Here is a 21,748-nt window from a genome sequence, read left to right on the forward strand (position 1 = left end):
TATTAGGAGTCCTCTGAAATAATGTTGCACCTAGCGAGAAGCACAGGCGAGTGAGCAGCCACACCAAGCTGTGCAGGCCGTTCCCTGGTTACTACAACGACACAGAACATGCAGAAACACATTAAGCATCACTCAGTCAACACAGCCGCACACACGTCGGCGTAATGGGTTTATTTGGGAAGATAAGTGAGCAGAAGGCTGGCTTTGAATGGTACTACCGCATACTTTGTCACCGCCGTTGAATCATGGATGTGGATTCTAGGAAAGTTGTCGTACTCCACAACCATAAACCTTCACCAGTCAGAGCGTTCGCGACTAAAACGGAGCCGATATGGCTCAGAGACCGAGAATGCCGCAAGAGAGGGAAATGCCTCAGGGGACAGCCGTTGCCGGCACAAATACTGTATCCCTTGCCGCCGATCACGTAAAGTGTGAGTTGCGTGCCACACGAACAGGCCAGAGCGGCCTGGGAGGCTCCCTGATGAGAAGCCCTTAGAGGAGTACTTTAATGAGTCTAATGTTGGAGCATAGTTTCTTTCGTTAATAAGACTCACAGCAACGCAAATGTTGGACTGTTGTCTACTAGTCTCCCAAATTCTGTGTCTCAGCCGTCTGCCCCTCAGCGGTTGTCACTGTGTGTGGAAGACCCACTGTGGGCTGTGTAAAGTTCTTCTTCGCGGGGCGGAACCAGACGGCATGCTCAGCGTTTGTCTCTTCTTCTTTAATCGCACTGCTCGGTGCAAGCTGGTAGTTGTAGTTCTTGTAAGGAAGGAAGACATGTATTTTTTTTATTATTTTTTTTCTGGTGCTGATTGCTGTGGGGGCTGTCCATTATCCCTAAAGCAGCACTGCGTGGCAGGCCGGGCTGACCTCAACGCGGGGCGCTCGACAGGGACACTCCACGCAGGGACCTGGATGAGTAATGTCCCTCGGGGAGAGAGGGGAGGATCCATTAGGCACACTGTGTGTGTTGTTCTCCTGGTTGTTGTTCGCCTTGTCACCGTCACTGAGGGGCTTGTTTGCGAAACGTTGCGCTCTGTAAGAGTTTTTACGGTACGCACACAAGTGCACGCTCACGCCATGCACCTGGTATGTGCTCCGCGGCCTCTCTCGATGGAAGAGATAGCAGCGGCTATTGTGTCGACACCGTGACTGTAAACAGGTTGGACTGCGTTCTGGTTGTGTTCAGGTGACAGGTGTGGGGTTGAGCTTTAGAGTTCCTAAAGAGACCCAGCAGGTACAGGCTGGATGATGGTTACTTTTAACGTCAGTGCCATCTCAGAAATGCCAAACACAGATGGTTTGGATGTACATCTCTGTACATCATATTCATTGTCATTTTGCCATAATTTTAAACATTCCTCATTTTGATAAGAAAAATATATTTGTATCTTTGATGAAGCCCAGGCAGAGCCAGGCAGTCGGTCTAAGAAGGCCAGTGGGGATGTTGGGATGGTATAAATAGACCATGAGGACGTCCTTCTGGCAAGGGATGGTCACATTGACCTGCTGGAGGCCTTATCTGATGCACTGCGGTTTTTCTGGCAGTTTTAGTGTGTGGGGAATACTGCGTATAGCTATAGAACCATTCACTAACTCTGTAGTATCGGTTGCCTTCAAGATCAACTGCATTCTCTGCTGCCTTATTAGTCTTTACTCACACCAGGGTATTTGCTGTAGTCTGCACTGACATCAGGGTTCAATAGGACACGGAGTAGTGGACTAAATAAGGAGAGCCCAACACCTGCCTTTACTTTGACAACTGTAAAATTGTCGTGGCTATTGGTTTTCTGGAGAGACACAGTACCGTTGTCAGGACATATGCCTCTAAGAACTGAGGAGAGAAGACGGGGAGAAGGTAAGAGAGGGAGGGTTTCTCTGAATGACTGACCTCAGAAATGTTGTATTTATTCATCGGGTGTTACTTTGGAATGCTTGAGATGTTCTTCTTTGGATTGTGCTAGAATAAATCTCTTGTCTCACACCTCTGTCAGTGTCTGTAGTAGCGCTCTGCTGTTGTGTCTCTTTGGGAGACTCATTCTCAGTCTCTCTCTCTCTCTCTCTCTCTCTCTCTCTCTCTCTCTCTCTCTCTCTCTCTCTCTCTCTCTCTCTCTCTCTCTCTCTCTCTCTCTCTCTCTCTCTCTCTCTCTCTCTCTCTCTCTCTCTCTCTCTCTCTCTCTCTCTCTCTCTCTCTCTCTCTCTCTCTCTCTCTCTCTCTCTCTCTCTCTCTCTCTCTCTCTCTCTCTCTCTCTCTCTCTCTCTCTCTCTCTCTCTCTCTCTCCTCTTTCCCAGCAGCCTTCTCCTCCCCAGTCTCCTCCTCTGCCTCCCCAGTGTCTTCAAATCCCTCCCCAGCATACTCCTCTGCCTCCCCAGTGTCTTCAAATCCCTCCCCAGCATACTCCTCTTCCGCCTTAGTTCTTACATCCTCATTTCTAATTGTAGACAGGCTGCTTATAGACTAATTATGGGCCTTGGAAAATAACACAGTGTGATGTGTTTGTTTATTTTGTTCTGTAATGGGAGGGGCCAGAGGTGTGAATGAGATAGCTGACTCAGGCCATTGGTTAATTGTGTGACAGGCCTGGGCCTGGTTGTAGGGTAGGTAGCCTCTGGCTGCTGGTCTCAGGAGCCCTCTCTCTCCATCTCTCTTCCTCGCTCTCGCTCTGTCTTTCGCTCGCTTTCTGTATCTCTCACAGTTTTCTGTGTTTCACACAATCTCCCTCTCACGCTTTATAGCTTTCTTTCACTCTCTTTCTTTCACTCTCTTTCTTTCACTCTCTTTCTTTCACTCTCTTTCTTTCACTCTCTTTCTTTCACTCTCTTTCTTTCACTCTCTTTCTTTCACTCTCTTTCTTTCTTTCTTTGTTTCTCACGCTCTCACACTCTCTCTTTCTTGCGTTCTTTCTCTCTTGCTCTTTCTTACTCTCTCCGACAACACGCACACATACAAACACACACCTAGACAGTCCATATAGGCCTGGTCCGGTTGTGGCGTTATTCCAACAGCTGAGGTCATGTAAGAGCTATGTCTGAGAACGCTGGGTTCTGTCTGGCCCCAGACACAGTGATGCTGTGGCTCTGGGCCTCTGGTAAGGAGAGGGGTCGAGCCAGCCTGTTCTTACTGTAACTCAGAAGGAGTCACAGGGAGAGCGGGCAAAGGGGTACTGGAGGTCCTTCTTCCTAAACCAAGAAGTAGCAGGGCTGCAGCGCTGGGAAACCATATCTGCTCACTAGTGTCTGTTTTCTACTCCTCCTCCTCTTCCTCCCAGATATATCGCTCGTCTCCTTGTGGTGTCAGATTCAATGATTTGGACTCCAAACAAAAAACATTTAAGGAATGGAATACTAAAAACATAGGAACAGGGTCAATGTTGTCTTTCCGAGGTCGGATCTCAAACATGGACACTTGTACAAACGGGTTGGGGAGTGGATTAAGTAAACAAATTGTAAACAAAATGTCACTTTGCATAAAATGTACAAAAGGTCTCTCTCTCCTTCCCTCTTTCTTCTTCCCGTATCCAACTCCGGCCTCATGATTCCTCCTTCTCTCCTCCGTCTCCTCCCCACAGGTGGTGTCAAACGTGTTGATCTTCTCCTGCACCAACATCGTGGGGGTGTGCACACACTACCCAGCCGAGGGCTCCCAGAGGCAGGCCTTCCAGGAGACGAGGGAGTGTATCCAGGCCCGCCTCCACTCGCAGAGAGAGAACCAGCAGCAGGTGAGCAGGTGCCCCGCCCAGGTGAATGGGGGAGTGGGGGGGGGGGGGGGGGGGCAGTTGGTGACGGGGAGGGCGAGCTGGGGCAAGGGGGGTGGGGGGGGGGGGGTAGATGTCACATCCTTTCAGAGTTCAGGATGGAGGGCACCTGTTCCATGGACAATGTCATCTAATTAGTGAGTCATGCCGAAGATGGTTGTCTCCTGCTGAACTGAGCTTGTTAAAAGTGTTCATAATTGGAGCTCTACCAGTGGGCGGAGAGAGAGAGCCGACCGGGGCTAATTGTGCAAGTTTGACAGGGTGCAGTAAGAGATGAATGTGTGAGGGAGGTGTGTGCGTGTGTCATCCTTTAGTAGCAGCCTGGCCTGGCAGCAGTGACGCTGCCCCCACTGGAACATAAACATGGAAATGACATCAGAGGTTGGCTCACACTCGTCACTTAGTGATGGCAGCGCTCAGCGGGACCTCCATGCGTGGGCGGACACGGTACAGAGATGTATGGGTGAGGGCTGAGAGGGGAGAAAGGCGTGGACGGCTAGAGCGAGGCAGAGTGTGCGGCTGACAACTCAATTACCCCTGTCCGCCCCACCCCCCACTTTGTCATGGCCAAAATCAACACTTTTATTTTTACTGTCTCTCTAACTCCTACTCTCCTTCACTCTCCCCTCTACTTCTTTTTTTGGTCTTATACTTTTCTCTGTGTCCATCACTATTGCTCTCTCTCGCTCTCTCTCTCTCTCTCTCTCTCTTTCTCTCTCTCTCTCTCTCTCTCTCTCCCCCTCCCTCCCTCCCCCCTCTCTCTCTCTCCGCAGGAACGCCTCCTGCTCTCGGTGCTTCCCCGCCACGTTGCCATGGAGATGAAAGCCGACATCAACGTCAAACAGGAGGACATGATGTTTCACAAGATCTACATCCAGAAGCACGACAACGTGAGGTACGGCCAACCGTCACCGGGGGGGGGGGGGGGAGGGGGGGGGGCAGAGATGGAGACAGACAGAGGCCACTTCCAGGACTTGCCCCCAAACTGTTGCCTTGAACATCCATCCCACAGCCCCTCCAGCAGGCTACTGCTGCTGACTTGTGTGTGCGTGCTGAGACCTCCATTCTGGGCTCGGTCAGCCCCTCTCTCGACTTTACCTTCTCCATAAGAGATGAAAAGACACTGGTGTAGAAAAGTTCTGCCCGTCTCCCCAGGAAATGTATTCAATCTGGTTGTGGGTTTGGAAGTATGAAGCAATCTGCAGATGGGACACTCGTGACATGAAAACTGACCACGCGATACACAGTGCGGGTAATGAAGTCTTTCTGAAGCATGAAACCTACAGCCAGCAGGTGTTTATTGGTCAGTCAGGCGGATACTACCTATGACTGTCCTCATAACATAATATAGGTCATAGCAGGAATGCATATGAAGAACAAGAGAGAATACATAAAGGCAATTGGCAGACCTACTGATTGTGATTAACATAAGCACACAAGATAGCCATGATTTCTTCCACCACACAGAACAGCACAGTTCCTTTCTGCTTGTTCCAGGGCCTAAGGGTCGCACTGTGTCGGTGGTAGACAGTGGTCACCCGTACGCAGTGTGACCACGGCTCTTCCACTTCTCGGGTGACGGTGTCTGGGCCATGTGGAGCCCCCCCGAGGCTGATTGGGTTAGCCGGAGAATTTACACCACGGGTGGGAGGGGGGGGGGGGGGGGGGGGTATACTGTCTGTGTGAAACCCAGAGGGAGAAGAGACCTTCATCTGGGATTAAAGCTGTTCTATAAATATGATCAACGAGCACGTGGGACACGTTTCTCTCGCGTGCACTCAAGGACAGGAGTGTCTTGTCAGGCGTTTTTTGTTGTTGTTGCTATGGTTGGGTCGAAAAAAGGAACGCGTACTCCCCTGATCAAGTTGAAAAGCACAACCATAGATTGGAGTGATTGATCCCACCGTGTCTTTATCTGTTTCTCATTCGGGCTGACGCCGGGTTCTGGCTGGCTGGCTGGTGGAGCAGCAGTCCCCCCCCCATCTTGTGCAGACCTCTCAGCTGGTTTCATTAGGCTGGCTGACTGTGCGGCTAATGCCCTGCTTACGGGAGGCCCGCGGCAGAGGGCACGCCACCACTGCTCATTGGGTCCATCGGAGCCGCAGACAGACGGGCAACAGGAACAGAGTGGACCACTGACGCCGGGGGAGTCTGATTGACAGGGGAAGACGGAGAGATGGCGAAAAAAGCCAGGAAAGGTAGTTTCAATCCTGACGTCTCAGTCACCCGCTCTCCAAGGTGACGGTCCCTAGCCTCCAGCTCCCAGGCCCTGGCTTCCGATCCATCTCCGCCTGCCACCAACAGTGCAGTGGCCCCAGCCCCCGGTACCCCTGTACTCCCGGGGCCGTCTCTCTCTCTCTGTCAGGACCTGCCTTCCTGTTTGTGTCCTCCCTGTGGCTTCAAGCAATTAGGCCAAAATGTCCCATTCCACAGCAGACACAGTTATGCAAGCTAGCAGTAGGGTGTTATTTGGGTCCGTTGGGATGCGGTCTCCGCTAATAGCAGTATTTCATATGCTACAGAGGAAGACAGAGCTCCTTGGTTTGATTGAACCCCCCCCCCCCCCCCGTTGACCCCCCCACCCCCCTGTGCTCCATCACTAAAAGCACACTCTCTCACACACACACACACACACACACACACGCACAGCAGATGAGCAGTTCTGCAGTTGTGTCAGATTGCTGTCTGCAGTGCAGTTCCCAGTCCTGGCCTCTCAGAGGCTTACATAAGAGTTCCCTGCTGGGGCTGATGGAGGCAGTGCTGTCATGTCCCCCTGTCTGTGGTCAGCAGCTCAGTACTGCAGCACACAGGACAGCAGACACTCCAGTCCTCCCTGCCTCCGTCCCGGAGAGAGGTTTTTCAGGGGAGCTGTTTCAGGATCACGCGTCCTCCAACAGACCCTTTGCGGTCCTGTATCAGGAAAGCACGCCAACGTTTCATGGTCAATAGTTTCATGTACTTCATATTGACCTTTGAATGAATAGTCCTGCATGTGTCATGTACTGTAGGAATCTTTTCGAGGTGTTTTATCACCAGTTTCCTATGGAGGTGCGTGACAAGCGACGGAGAGGAAGGAAATGTAAGGTGATGTAATCTGACAACCAGCCAGACATGTACTCATGGGTTTAGCGCTGACAGGCTGAGCACAACAGGGACAAACAAGGGAGGACGACCTGATGCACTGCCAGACGAGGGGGCCCAGTCCTTGTGTGACATGCTAGGGGACATGGAAGGAGGGGAGACGGGGGGAGAAGGAGACGACACCGCAAAGGAAAGTGGTAAGCTTGGGAGGGAGAGAGAGGGAGAGGGAGAGAGATGGAGATGGAGAGAGAGAGGGAGAGGGAGAGGGAGAGGGAGGGAGAGGGAGAGGGAGAGGGAGAGGGAGAGGGAGAGGGAGAGGGAGAGGGAGAGGGAGAGGGAGAGGGAGAGGGAGAGGGAGAGGGAGAGGGAGAGGGAGGGAGATAAGGAGTTTGAAGGAAAGGGGGATATGCATGCAGGGTTGAGCAGGCCAACAACAGTGCTGGGAGGTCAAGCGGCGGAGAGATGAAAGGCCTGGCGTTTTGTGGCAGTGCCAGCTCTGAGGGACAGGGGTTCACCGGGTCAGACCATGCCAGCGCAGCAGGCCTTTGATTCGGCTGAGCGCTGACCCGGAACGGATTCTGGGGGTTGTGCTATATAAGCAGGAAGTGTGCTTCTCCTCACTCTCTTTCCCCTGGGGATATTGGAGTGTTTGTGTGTTTTAATGTGTATGTTTTTGTGTGTGCGTGTGTGTTTGTATGCGTGTGTGTATATACTGTATGTGTGTGTGTGTGTGTGTGTGTGTGTACTTGCGTGTAGCTCTGTTGGGGCTCAGCTAGTGAAAGATGCGGCTCACTAACAACTTAAACAACTAGCCGAGCAAACGCTTCCTGAAGTCGGACATTTCATCCTGAAACTCCCAGCTCCAGCCTCAGGGTCTCTTGTCCAAAGGTTTATTATTCCTGTGTCTTATTGTTGACATAGTGAAGGTCCTTTCCTCCAGGGACAATAACCACACACTTTAAATCCAACACTTGAAAGAGGGGACCTAATGCAATCTTAGCTCCTGTACGCCCGGGACCCTCGGACAAGTTTGTGTTCTCAGTCTCCTTCTGTTTCAAAGAGGTTCGGATGTAGCAATGGCTCGAAGCTGTTTTATGATCTCCGGTCTTATTTGTAATGTCAACAACGTTAACAGCATAACGTTGACAAGAATTGCGAATATTTCGTTTCATCTAAGCAAATCTCAACCAAACCAGCACAAGTCCTAATCCCAGCACAGTTCCTAATTCCCTAGAATTTGTAACATGCGTTTGAAGCGAGCCGATGGTTATTAGATGATTTGGTAAGTGAGCAAAAATAAGAAAGGTTGGATTGAGATTTCTTTCTGAAGGATGGGGGATTCAAACGCGTGCTTAAGATACGGCTCCACGTGTCACCAGCCAGGGACAATGAGCCGCAGGCCTGTAAGAATCTTGCCAGACAGAAAAACAAATCACCATCTCAAGTCGTGCTTCTACATTCTGGTGAGTCATCACCTAAGTAACCATTTTAAAGGTTTCAGAAACCTGACAAAGCTCTTGCCATTAGCCTGGTGTCTACCCACCCTCCTCCCTCCGTCTCAAATCCCCTCTCCAGAAGAACCCTCTGCTCCCTGATATTTGTGTGGCTGTTAATCCCATGGTCGTGGGAGGCACAGGGATTATATTTGGCACCATAAATGGCTTCCACGGTGCCCCTGTCATAAACCATCTGATAATCTGAGTTGCAGTGAAGCGGTTTGGCATACCCCTGTGCCTGCCTGCAGGCCAATCCGGGATCACAGTGAGCAAGCTGGTCTGGACGTTACCTTAGTCCCCTGGTATGACCTTTCAATCAGTCAGCTAGTCGGCTCACTAAGACTCCATGCGGATCTGGTTTATTTGCTGGATATAGTAGTAGGACCAGGTGGAATGGTATATCCTATAAAAAAAAATAAGACACTGAAACGCTAATGGTATCTTATGGGGCAAAAATGACTATTGAGCTGTAAAAGTCATGCAGATTGTTTCCCCAAATATGCACCTGGAGCACGGGGACAGAAGCCTGCTCGACACTACCAAGCCCTCCTCCCACCGCCACCACCCCCCTTCTCCCCCTCTCAAAGCCACCACCGTAATCATCCTAATCACCGTCAATCTGTGGTCATGACAACAGGTCTAAGGGGGCGTGCAGGCAGGGATGCTGAGGCTGCTGCCACGGCGACCAGGGAGTCCGGGCACTGAGGTCTAATACGGGAGGATTTAAGAGGTGCTTTATTTGTGTGCCTGCTATGAAGAGCCTAATGGAAGAATCCCCCTCCGAATCCCGCGAAGTGAAATCTAACACACGTCAAAAAGGGTCCAATCAGTTCTTCAGAGACGTTCGCTTATTTCAAAGAATGTCGCTCAAGGTGTATGTTATTAGGCTTGTTGGGATTTTAGATTCAAATCAAGCTCCCTCCCTCAGATGACTGGAGAGCCTAAAGTGCAGAGGCACTCTTGGTCTATGCCACATAGGGACCATTGGTACCCCCTGGCCCTGTGATTGGTGCTGCCCCTGTAGGTGCTGCCCTTTGATTGGTGCTGCCCCTGTAGGTGCTGTTCCACAATGGCTCTTTATCAGGGTGTCGGAGGAGCAGGGCCCAGGCCGTGTCTGTCCCCTTAGTGTGCACAGCTCTATTTCCAGACCACAGCAGACACCTCTCCTGGCCATGCGTCTTCTCCCACTCGGCCCTCGGGCCTCTCTCGACACCCTGTGAGACTCATGTGAGCCTGTTTTGCTTTCGGAGCTGCTCTCTCCCTCTCGCCCCCCCCCCCCCCTCACTTTTTCCTACCCTCTATCACCATTTCCTTCTGTCCCGCATCAGCTTTTTGCTCCTCCATCCTTCCTGGTCTCCTTCTCGCAGCCTTCTCTACTCGGTGCCTTCTTTGTGACTCGCACTCTCGCTTTCCTATTTTCACCCTCTGTCTTCTTACCCGATCGAACAATTTCAATCTCAGAACTACAGCCCGCCGGCTACAAAGAAGTGGCGCGACATGTTTCAGACGGAACACGAGGGTACAATGACATTCGCCGCATGTCGAGCGCGGGTCACATGACTCCGGAGAACCATTTAAAGATCAGCGAAGCTCTTGGGCCCGCATGTCAGAGCAGTCTGACTCTCCCACCCCTCTGCTAATACAGGAGAGCTGCCCATCTCTCTGCCCCAGCGTGGCTGGGTGAGGCTGAGGAGTGAAACCCTTTCACTGGATGAGATCATCCACACTGTTGTGGTGAGATGAATGTGTGCACCCAGAGGCATGTTACAAAAGACTAACGTATCAGTTACCTTGTTCCCAGGGAAGGCGACTTGACTCGGGAGTTTCAGAGTGGACAGGCACACACACATACACACACACACTTGCACAAACCGAAGCGCACGTTCGTCGACACACACATTCTGTGGCCCTCTCCCTCTCTCACCCTGTAGTCCTTTCACATAAATAGGCTTGCCCTGTCTGATCCAGAGCTGGGCTGGCCTGCTGTGGAGTTGGAGTTCAGACATCAGTGTCACATGAGTGCCATACTCTGACTGTGGAGATGATTGTTCCTGTGGGCGGTCTCCTTTTCTCATGCTGTTCTAAATGGACCAGGAGCAATGTGCCCTGGCACCTCTGTCAATGGCTTCAGCGGTTGCCATGGTTCCCAAGGTTGGCTGTCATGTCTAACAAGGGAAAACAACAGCACTATCTGATCCGAGTTTCTGGGATTGTGACAGCTGCTTCACCGAAGGAGACAATGGTCAATGCACTCAACAGCTTGACTGCCTGGTAAAAATGGTGTCAGCTAAGGCACCGAATGCATCGCTTTACTGACCCGTCCCATTCTCTCTCTCTCTCTCTCTCTCTCTCTCTCTCTCCCTCTCCCTCTCCCTCCCTCTCCCTCTCCCTCTCCCTCTCCTTCTCTCTTTCTCTCTTTCTCTCTTTCTCTCTTTCTCTCTTTCTCTCTTTCTCTCTTTCTCTCTTTCTCTCTTTCTTTCTTTCTTTCTTTCTCTCTTTCTCTTTCTCTTTCTCTTTCTCTTTCTCTTTCTCTTTCTCTTTCTCTTTCTCTTTCTCTTTCTCTTTCTCTTTCTCTTTCTCTTTCTCTTTCTCTTTCTCTTTCTCTTTCTCTTTCTCTTTCTCTTTCTCTCTCTCTCTTTGTGACGCACAACCAGCATCCTGTTTGCTGACATTGAGGGGTTCACCAGCCTGGCCTCTCAGTGTACCGCCCAGGAGCTGGTGATGACGCTCAACGAGCTGTTTGCTCGCTTCGACAAGCTGGCCGCGGTGAGAGACTGCTCCCCCTTACACTTGCACCTCGCACACACCGGGTTAGGTTTGGAGGCTTTGGGTTATGGGTCATGGGTGAGGTTGAGAGCCGTGTCACTGAATCAGTTCATACGATGTCGAATAGAATTGCACACAAGTACAGTGCTCCAAAAGACAAACATACCATATGTCCACATATTTTCCCCCTAGCACCATAAAAGAAAATGGATTCATACAATACACTCACTCCCACATGCATGTTCACCATCCCCATCCCACTTCAAGGTTTCAGCACAGCGTTTAACACACACGTCGTTATAATCCTATTCATGTGTTCCATCAATCAGAAGGACAAATGAATGTTGCAAATGCACCAGCTCAGTTTTATACACACCCGCATGCAACATAGTGCATGCAGCCAAGTGCACACACACACACGCACACACTTTCTATTGCTCAACAATGGGGAGGATTGTATTCAACCAGAACCATGTGCTGGGGAGATATTCAGGTGGGTATCATGAGACACCAGCCTGGTACAGTCCTGTGCCCAGCCTCTGGGAGACACACTCACAAACAGACCCCCCCCCCCCTTCACCTCCCACACACACCAACTCACACAGACAACACACATTGTCGTCCTCATCCCAATCCCTTGTAGTCGGGAAGCCACTACCGCAGTTTGAAGCCAGAATAAATATGTTCATCTGTCAAGGTTTTCAGAGTTTCACAATAAGGACCTTGTAGTTTCATGACACCCTCAGGGAGGCACAGTAACAGAGCCAAACCCTGCGACGTGCTGTTCAGAAAGGGGTTGAAAATGTGTGTGTGTGTGTTACCCACCTCAGGAGAACCACTGTCTGCGTATCAAGATCCTAGGAGACTGCTACTACTGTGTGTCTGGCCTGCCAGAGGCCCGGGCTGACCACGGCCACTGCTGTGTGGAGATGGGCGTGGACATGATCGAGGCCATCTCGTGAGTATCACTCAGGCTCGCACACACGCTCCACACACTCACACACAGACACACACACACACAGACACACGCACACACACAGACACACACAAAAACAGCCCACGACAAAGGGGACAAAGGGATATACAAGGAAATGATAAAGGACGTGTCCAAACAAAGAGCTCAGAACATCTGGCCCTCTCTTCCCCACACCCTAACCAGCCCTGTTTCAATACTAATCGTTTTTGAACCTGTCTGCCACAAAGAAAAAAGACAGTAATGGCAAATGTTCTTAAGCAGCAGGTTGTCTACGTGAAGCGATGAACACCCATAGGTTTCATGCCTATCCCTCCGCCCAGAAGGAGGGCGACTCGAAAGGACAGTGGACGGTATATAAATAAATGAATACGGCCTTTTGGTCTGGCTTTCTCGCCGGTTCTTGCTGATGCATGCTGTGTACATGCTCTGACTGCTGCTGATCCAAGAGTTTGCTATGGTGCTGATAAGATTCGGCACATTCCAAATATTTGTTTGCGGCAAAGTAGCTCGACTCACACGTAAACCGTCGTTCACAAAGTCTTTCCGAAAAGTGGAAGGGCCGAAAAGAAGTGACATGGTCTTTAGTAACCCCATAGGTTCTGAAGACATTGCAGAACTTTGTCTGCGCTGACACGATGGACACCATGGACTCAGGTATTCACTGAGGCAGGAGAACGATGGCTGGATGTATTGTTAACTAACCTGAACACCAGATGGTTTGTTACACATATTCATCTGGGAAGTTGTCCATGGAAACTGTTTAGAAAAGTTCCGGCACTTTCAATAACAATTTGGCAGGTGATTGGATGACCCATCTGTCTATCAGAGGCGATCATGGGCTAACATCAACCATTCTCATACAATGTAGCTGCCAACTGTGTTTTATAGGATGCTTATTGATCCAAACCTCTGTGGTTCAGGCACAAATGAAATAACTTTTGCGTGGTTGTAATCGAGCTAATCCACTTGTCTATCAAGGTTAATTGTTAACGTGTGGAGGGCTTTCAGTCATTCAATCAGGTTAGATTGGTACAGTCTGTATTGGAGCGGATCTGCCAACAGTGTCCCCTGCTGTTCTCAGGACCAGTCACGACGGTGCCCGTGTGTCTGTATGTGTGTTTGTGTTGAAACGCCACAGCCCTAACAGTGATTCATTTCACATGAAGGGTTCACGCTGTATCCAACCCTTAAAGAGGCACTTAGCCTAATTTGTGTCGTTACATGGTTGGTGATGAGTCCTGTCCTGGGTGTACCGGGACAGTCACCGCGATTAGTCTCTTCTCCCGGGTTCTTTTCGTACTGTATTTGTTTGTAAATACGCATTTTGATTGCTGTTTGCTGAGATATGGGACTTGTTCAGTGCAATCTTGAGATATTAATGAAGTGTGAATAATGTGTTTTTCCTGGTCGGCCTGATAAGGTCTGTCTGGCCACGTTGGTCGCGTCAGCAAGGGAGAGTCAACGCGCGTGTGTGCTTCTTTGTGCCTGTATGTGCTCAAAAATGATTTCTAACAACCTGCAGCACTGCCTTACTGAGCGTGTGGCTAGATCATATCACAGACAGAAGAGCCAGACTTCTTGTCACAGCACTCACACAGTCTATACAGAGCTGACCCCGAGGTGGTTTTCACTTACAACGGCTCTCAGACACACTCGTCAGATTAATGTGCTTACAGCATGGCCTAAGTATGTGACTAAAAAAAAAACATCTCAAAAAAATATCACACACACACATCCTGTCACACACAGATCTCTCTTCAAGTCTGAGTGTACGGCGCTCAGTCAGAGAGAATGGTGACATAGTGCGTCCCAGCCTGCCTTACTGCATAGAATATTGTTGGAGGAAAAGTGTGACGTAAATAGTGAAATGATGAAGTCAAAAGTCAATTCTTGCCATTTCTCCAATGTGTGTGTGCGCGCCTGTGTTGCAGGCTGGTGCGAGAGGTCACTGGGGTCAACGTCAATATGCGGGTGGGCATCCACAGCGGCAGGGTCCACTGTGGTGTGCTGGGACTCAGGAAGTGGCAGTTTGACGTCTGGTCCAATGATGTCACGCTTGCCAATCACATGGAGGCAGGGGGCAAGGCAGGGTAAGCACATCCAATCAGGACACATTACACACGGTTAGTCAACCCGTGACCTGTACTGTGCATCTACCGTACTCATCCTGTGTGTGTGTGTGTGTGTTGCCAGGCGTATTCACATCACCAAGGCCACGCTGAACTACCTGAATGGAGACTATGACGTGGAACCAGGTGCTGGGGGAGAGAGGAACGTCTACCTGAAGAAGCACAACATAGAAACCTACCTCATCGTCGGCTGCAGCCAGAAGCGCGTACGTTCCGCAGCTCTCATCCCCTCTGTGTCGGGGCCAGGATCTGGTTTTAGAACGAAACCAGCTGCTTTGTTAAGCCCCCGAAATCCTGATTTGTGCTCTTGCACACCATTTCCTTTGAACGTTTACACTGCTATCTCTAATGCTCCCATATTTCAAGATAAAAATGTCGAAAGCATTTATAATGGTTGCATTTGTAAACAGAGAGATGACGTATTCCTTAAATACGTGGAGTGTGAGCTCACCTCATCCAGCGGTTGGGGGTAGTGCTTGTTTACATGTGTGATGCCTCCATCAGTGTCCTCTGGTCATATCCCAGGCGTCATGGGAACTCGGTCCTAAGTATCTCATGTCACACCGGACGGTCTCTGTTAGTGAGCGCTGAATATGGGACAAGGTTGCTGTTACACTCCTCACATGTTTGTGACACGCGATACCCTCCGAGCCTTTAGTTCTGCTGAATCCATCCCAGATCAGTTACTGTAGAACTCCCACCATGAGCCCGTTCAAAAGGACACTGTATACTGTATCTCTAGCATGTTCACACCCGGAATGCTACCTAAGGTGTGGCTGATTTACCACGATTGATAAGCTAGATGGGAACTGCAGCTTTTGAAAATCTCCAGTCCAGCTCAAAACAAGTGCACCTCATATACTCAGCAGCACAAGCTCATGTGAGGGAGTATTCCCAGGTTGCTGTGTCAATTATAACACAGACATGACTGTGTGTTATCTCCCGCTGACAGAAAGAAGAGAAGGCCATGATAGCAAAGATGAACCGTCAGCGGACAAACTCAGTCACCCACAACACAGGCCACTGGACCGAACGTCCCTTCTACAACCACCTGGGCGGCAACCAGGTCTCCAAGGACATGAGGAGGATGGTGAGCATTTGGGATTGGTCCCCCATCACTCCTAATCAACATATGCATATGTTCAATTGTGTCTGTGTATGTGTGTCTGTCAGTGTACGCATGTGTGTGTGTGTGTGTGTGTGTGTCAACCTGGTACAATAGCATCTCAAGGTTGGTCGGTCATGTGCGGATGTGTGCTGCTTTTCCCATTTGGAACAACAAACAGCTTCAGGGCCAGTGCCTTTAGCAAGCGAACATGATTCTAGCAATGTGACATTTGCAACGTCTACCTGAGAGTCAGTATTTTGCAGGGGTAGTTAACAACAAAGCATCTGCTAAACAAACACAATATTATAATAAACACCCGGTGGTAACATCATTGGTAAGAGCTCTTTGGTAAGAGCCTGTTCTTCCTCAGTAGCTCCAAGTCGGGGCTTGGGAACCGGGGGCCTGCACCACTTCTCCCCGCCCAGCAAAGAAGGGCCCCTAAGGGCCACCGCACCACACCCTGTCATCCATGGGCAGCGAGGATGAACAAACCGATGCCAAAACATTCAGTCACTACGGCCTCATTTGGGATAAATACATGTCCTCCAAAACCCAGGAGGAGTTTGTAGACGTATGGAAATGGGAACAATGTCGGCGTATCGTTGACAGGGCTGCTGTGACCGTATCAAGTGTTTTCTTTCTCCTCCCTGAGGCCTCCGACTGTGCTAAATCAATCCTACCATCAGTGACTCATGCACATGCGCACGCACGCACGCACACACACACACCAAGGATTCTGTTGTTTACTTTTCTGAGAATGGTATTTTCTCCCTCCCTCTCTCCCTCTTTCTCTCTGGGATTATTAATTCCCTCTCTGAACCCCTAAATTCCTTCCTCTCTCTCTCTCTCTCTCTCTCTCTCTCTCTCTCTCTCTCGCAGCGTTTATCAGTCTGTCCGTGTTCATTGATGAATCGGTGGCCACCTGTGTATCACATTTCTTTCAGGAGACCCAGCCTCTCTGTTGCAAAGGGAATCACAGTGATACCACACATAGCTGGATGCCTCTCGAGCCCTCTTCTCTTGCTCTCCTCAACCAGTCACTGCCTCCGCCGACATGAACTCAGTGATGTTTCCGAGCTTTCTTCGTCTCATACCCTCTATCTTTCTCCAATTTCTCCTGCTTCCTCCTCCCCCTCTCTCTCTCTCTCTCTCTCCATCCCCCCTGCACTTCTCATAAATCACACAGCGGCACGGATACGGAAAGAGCAAAGATAGAGCGAGCGAGGGCATGAGAGAGACTGTGTTTAAAAGGAAGGGGGTGATAGAAATTCCCTCTTGCCCCTGTCCTCCACATTGCAGGCCGACTGAAGGGCAACAGAGGAGAGATGACTTATGAGCTGTCCAGCGGCTTTCTGGCCGCCAGGCCTCCCATGCTATTAATCACAGCTCTCATATTTCACATAAACCCCCCCCCCCAAAACACTGAGTGTATTCTCCCTGTGTTCTAACCTCAACACTGTTATACACACTCGGGTACCTTAGCTTAGTTTACAAGGCTTCCTATTGTAGGCAAGCCCAGTGTGTCCAGACCACAGACTCATTGTACATCTAGCTGTGTCCAAGCTTTCATTTGCCTGTGCTTTGTTTGTGCCACAAAAAAACAACAACAACTGATCTTCAGTTGATGTTGATTACAATGATAGAGTGTCTCCCTTCCACTTCCTGTTTTTGTCCATCGGTCTACAAATGGTGTCATTGTCTGTCCAGTGTTGTCAGACCTGGCTTGGCGCTCTCTTAGCCTGTTGCTACACATGTCCAACAGAGGGAGCTATTGGCTAACGTTGGTCCACCGTTCATTTCACCTGATGTGCCGTAAACAGAATGGGATGTGAGTAATGCACGGCGAGTGTGCTAAAAACCATCGCCCCCTGACCGATATCCAGGTGATTCTGATGACTCAGAAAGAAAGAGAGCTATAGGAAGTGAAAGAAAGGGAGAGGGAGGCCTCAGGGAGATCGAGGTATGCCCGTCTTTCTTTTCAATGCCGTTTTTGGTGGTTGAGACACGGAGGAGAGAAGATGCCAATCTCGTGTCTGCTTGACGTACGTTCCATTTTTAGCTCCCAGCTGTGGAGACGGTTTCTCGCTGTTCCAAACTCTAGCAACAATTTTACATTCAGCACATTCCAGTACTTCATGCCTTGTAGCTGTCTTTCTCTATTGCCGTTGGCTGGATGAGGTTTACCTGAATGGCCCCACTTCTGATTTGAGTTGCCTTTTGTTTCTCTCCCCTGTTTCAGGGCTTTGAAGATCCCAAGGACAAGTGAGTAACATCCTCTGCTCTGTTATTACTGTGACGCCTCAGATCACAATAGTCAGCTGATTAGCACATATCTCCTAATCCACTGACATTAGGCCAAATCACACTCCTGTCAAATTGTCACAATTGTACCCTGATTCAAAGACAAGTCCTTGAAATCCAATCGATCCAATGATTGGCCTCCAATGATTGGCCTTTCTGTCAATCTCGCTGCTTGCTTTCCACGCTGGTTTGGGGTTTGCTGGTGGCGGTGCTGGGAGGTAGCCGTAGTGACACAAGGCTGTGGCATGAGCTGACAGCCAGCCCTCAGAACAACAACAAAGGGTCTCGTCTTGTGTTATCTAGACATTTCATTTTCAGAAACACCCAGGAGAACCTGAACCCAGAGGACGAGGTGGACGAGTTCCTGGGCCGAGCCATCGATGCCAGGAGCATCGACCGCCTGCGCTCCGAACACGTCACCAAGTTCCTGCTCACCTTCCGAGAACCTGATCTGGAAAAGAAGGTAGCCTGGGATTCGATGTTTTCGCCACTCCCGTCCTGCTAAAAGGGGCTTAAATAATTGCTCGTGACAAGTAATCCCCCCCCCCCACACACACACACACACACACACACACAAACAGCTTTCAGAACAAGTTGAACTCGCAAGTCTAACACCGTGTCAATGGGAGGCCTGTCAAAGCAGGGAGTGAAGGGAGAGCAAGAGAGAGAGGGGGGGAGAGAGACGGACATAGAAGCCGGGGGAGAGGAAGAGACAGAGGGGGGAGGAGCGAGAGGCTGAGAGGAGCCAGATGAAAGGAGGACAGAGGAGTTGACAAAAGGGGTGAGGGAGGCGAAGCAAAGACCTGTTTTCACCTGGCCCACCTCATCTCTCCCGCTGCCCTCTCCCCGCTCTCTCTCTCTTTCTCCTCCTTTCCTGCTAGGGGATTGTAAATGGGCTGCCTAGTGCCACTTACAGCAGAGCACAAGGCCTCTCAGGCTGGCTCTCAGGCGGCCCCCGCACCTTTGTGGGTGAGATAATGGCTGCCTTTGTTTCCCTCGATTACCTGGGCACCATGGCAGACAATTATTCACCCCCTCAGTGTGCACATTAGGCAGGCAGAAAGCCTGAATGTCTGGATGACAGTTTGTCCCTGCTTTCATTGCGGCCTTAGTTACATTGGATACATTCCGTTTGCATGTGGTTTTGTTTCAGTGTTCCGTTTGTAGGTTTATTTCTAGGAGCTATTTTGACAATAATAAAGTTAGACTGACTTAACTTGATTTAACAGGCTGTTAGTACACAGCGTTTGTGTGTGTTTGGGTTGAGAGCTCGACTTTTCGTTTCTTTACTAACAATCCTTTCCTGTCTAGTACTCCAAACAGGTGGATTCCAGGTTTGGGGCGTATGTTGCCTGTGCCTCTCTCGTCTTCCTCTTCATTTGCTTCATCCAGATCGTCATAGTACCACAGTAAGTCCTCGAGTTCACCTTGCAAACCCTAATCTGGCTACCTCAGAGACAAGCAAGAAGCAGGGGTTGAAACACCAAAGATATCCCATCAAGGCTGTCCCACCCTCTCAGCCCCACTGTATCCCTTCAACTATTTTGTTCTCATTCTCTCGTCTCTTTCTCCTTCCTGCGTCTCTCCCTCTTTCTCCCCCTGCCTCTCTTTGCTCCATCAGTCTCTCGCGTGCCATCTCTTCCTCTCCCTCTCTCCTCCGTTCGTTCCTCTATTCTTCACGCTCGCTTCCTCCGTCGTTCTCTCTCTGACGTTGCATTGATCCTGTTATCGTTCTTTTGTTATAGCATTTCTTCCGGAACCTTTTATCTCTCCCCTCTCCCCATGTTGGGATCAATTCCCCGAGTTTCATCGATCCCCCTGCTCTCTGTCCATCTCCAGTCCTCCACCTCCACCCTTCCCAGCTTTGTTCATCTGCACTCTAATGACCGTCCTTTTTCTTTGTTTCCTCATTTCTTACTATATAATTACATATATATATATATATATATATATATATATATTATTTGTTGTACTTTTTGTGATCCTTTTTCCTCCCTACCCATTCTTATTGTCCTTGTCACTACCTCTCACATGTCTGTTTCTGTTGTATTGGAGGATGACTATGATCTTCTCCGAGGGGAGTGCTTCCAGGAGTTGTCGTTCTCTGCGCGAACATTTGGCCTCTTTGTCTCCTCTAAAATCAGGATGTGATTTCAAATCCAGTGATATGACTCGGGCGTCTCTCTCTCTCTTTCCCTCTCTCTTTACCCATCTCATCCTCTCTCTACCTATCCATCTCTCGCTCTCTCGTCCATATCTGTCTCGCTCTCCCTCTTATCTAGCTTATTTATCTTATACGTCTCATCTAATGTATCTAATCTGTTCCTCCTCAGCTCCAGTTTGATGATGGGGTTCTACATCTCATGCCTGATCATTCTGATGGTTGTCATGTTTGTCTCTGCAGTCTACTCCTGTTTCGGGGTGAGTACTCCCTATTAGCTCGTTTTAGTTGTTGTTCTTTTCCTAGTTGAGTGATTTTAATCAAATGACTGACAGCAGTGGGTTTAAGAAAACCTATTAGAACAGTTCTGTTTCTGTGGCCTAGCCTAATGGTGCAGTATGGCTCTTGGCTGTCTGAGAATGTCAGGTGCTGTGATGGTGCAGGTTCCACAGTAATCAGGACGCAAAGCCGGGCATATACAGTACATACATACAGAGCCGGTATATACAGTACATACATACAGAGCCGGTATATACAGTACATACATACAGAGCCGGCATATACAGTACATACATACAGAGCCGGCATATACAGTACATACATACAGAGCCGGTATATACAGTACATACATACAGAGCCGGTATATACAGTACATACATACAGAGCCGGTATATACAGTACATACATACAGAGCCGGCATATACAGTACATACATACAGAGCTACACCTTTTTGAATGCTGGTGGTGTCATCCTATGTGTGCGTGCATGCGTAGCTACGTGTGTGTCGGCGTGTGTGTGTTTGTATCCTTGTGGAGCCACGGACTGTTGTACGAATTGAGGTAAAGCGATGTGGGCTACACTCGCCATGTTTGGTGTGACAGTTCAGAATGTTCAAAGGAAGCAGCGTCATGGTGGCACTACTGAACCCAGCTGGGACCTCTAGGTATTACATTTCCTGCTTTCTCTTTATTGGCTGACCGCAAGCCGTCGGGGAAATAAGACAGGCCCACTTGAAGAGAACAATAATTGTAGCTGGCAGCTAATCTTTTGTAGTTGTTCTGGTGCGTTTTGTTCTAAAACCACTGAACGTTAAACCCTGTACAGTGAGTGGTACTGTGGAATAGACTCCTAAATTGAATCTTATAACTACATTGTCATGCATGAGCATACTTGATGATATTCCACTGAGACAGACACTGCTGTGACGTCCTTTGTTGCTCATTTGAGAGGAATGGCATCACTTATTGCTTTGCTCAGTGCAGGAGATGAATATTGTCAGGGATGTCAATGTCAGAGCTGGCGGTATGCTTCCACTCAGCTCCGCTCATCCTAAAAAGGGTCTGTTAGCTGTCTGTTATATTAGTCTTACTAATATGCTTGATTCCTCTCCCCCTCTATGCCTCTTTCCCTCCTTCCCATCCCCTCACCTCTTGGTAGTTTTTCCCAGTGCCTCTCCAGACGCTCTCTAAGAGGATTGTCCAGTCCAGACTCAACAGCACTCTGGTGGGGGTCTTCACCATCATCCTCGTCTTTCTTTCCGCTTTCATCAACATGGTAAGTCCATTAGGTTCCCATCCAGGGCTGTTATTTCATTTAGTGTCCTGACCCCTGACCCCCTGACCTGTGCCCTCTAGTTTACCTGCAGCACCAGTGACCTGCGTGACTGCATCAGCTCCCAACTCAATCTGAGCCGCAGCACCATCAACGCCTGCCACGCCCGCGGCCTCAACTACACCCTGGACTCATACGCCGGCTTCTGTGGAGACAGCGCAATCAACTGCAACTTCCCAGAGGTACAGTCGGGAAGTGTGTGTGGGAATATTCACACATCCATGAACAAAGTCCTGTACATTTGCACTTTGAGCCAAGAGTATTTCAATTTGTTTTGTTTATTGTCTTCTCTATAGAAATGTACTTATTTGTATTCCTCTCTCTCTCTCCCTCCCTCTCTCTCTCCCTGCCTCTCTATCTACC

General features: G+C 49.6%; 1 protein-coding gene across 2 annotated transcripts in view; it reads left to right on the forward strand.

Annotated features, from left to right (window-relative positions):
- Nucleotides 1-21,748, forward strand: part of adcy5 (adenylate cyclase 5) — a 46,938-nt gene that overhangs the window by 20,834 nt on the left and 4,356 nt on the right. For both annotated transcript variants that reach the window (XM_084688803.1, XM_084688802.1), the window contains exons 2-14: nucleotides 3,570-3,719; nucleotides 4,529-4,650; nucleotides 10,987-11,098; nucleotides 11,929-12,056; nucleotides 14,006-14,164; nucleotides 14,268-14,409; nucleotides 15,156-15,293; nucleotides 17,551-17,573; nucleotides 17,931-18,075; nucleotides 18,924-19,021; nucleotides 19,946-20,033; nucleotides 21,212-21,328; nucleotides 21,409-21,567. In XM_084688803.1, the coding sequence (XP_084544929.1) occupies nucleotides 3,570-3,719; nucleotides 4,529-4,650; nucleotides 10,987-11,098; nucleotides 11,929-12,056; nucleotides 14,006-14,164; nucleotides 14,268-14,409; nucleotides 15,156-15,293; nucleotides 17,551-17,573; nucleotides 17,931-18,075; nucleotides 18,924-19,021; nucleotides 19,946-20,033; nucleotides 21,212-21,328; nucleotides 21,409-21,567 (1,581 nt within the window). The remainder of the gene's footprint in view (nucleotides 1-3,569; nucleotides 3,720-4,528; nucleotides 4,651-10,986; nucleotides 11,099-11,928; nucleotides 12,057-14,005; nucleotides 14,165-14,267; nucleotides 14,410-15,155; nucleotides 15,294-17,550; nucleotides 17,574-17,930; nucleotides 18,076-18,923; nucleotides 19,022-19,945; nucleotides 20,034-21,211; nucleotides 21,329-21,408; nucleotides 21,568-21,748) is intronic.

Source organism: Hypomesus nipponensis, chromosome 23 (genome assembly GCF_054491055.1).
Source record: "Hypomesus nipponensis isolate SF chromosome 23, ASM5449105v1, whole genome shotgun sequence".
Lineage (NCBI taxonomy): Eukaryota > Metazoa > Chordata > Actinopteri > Osmeriformes > Osmeridae > Hypomesus > Hypomesus nipponensis.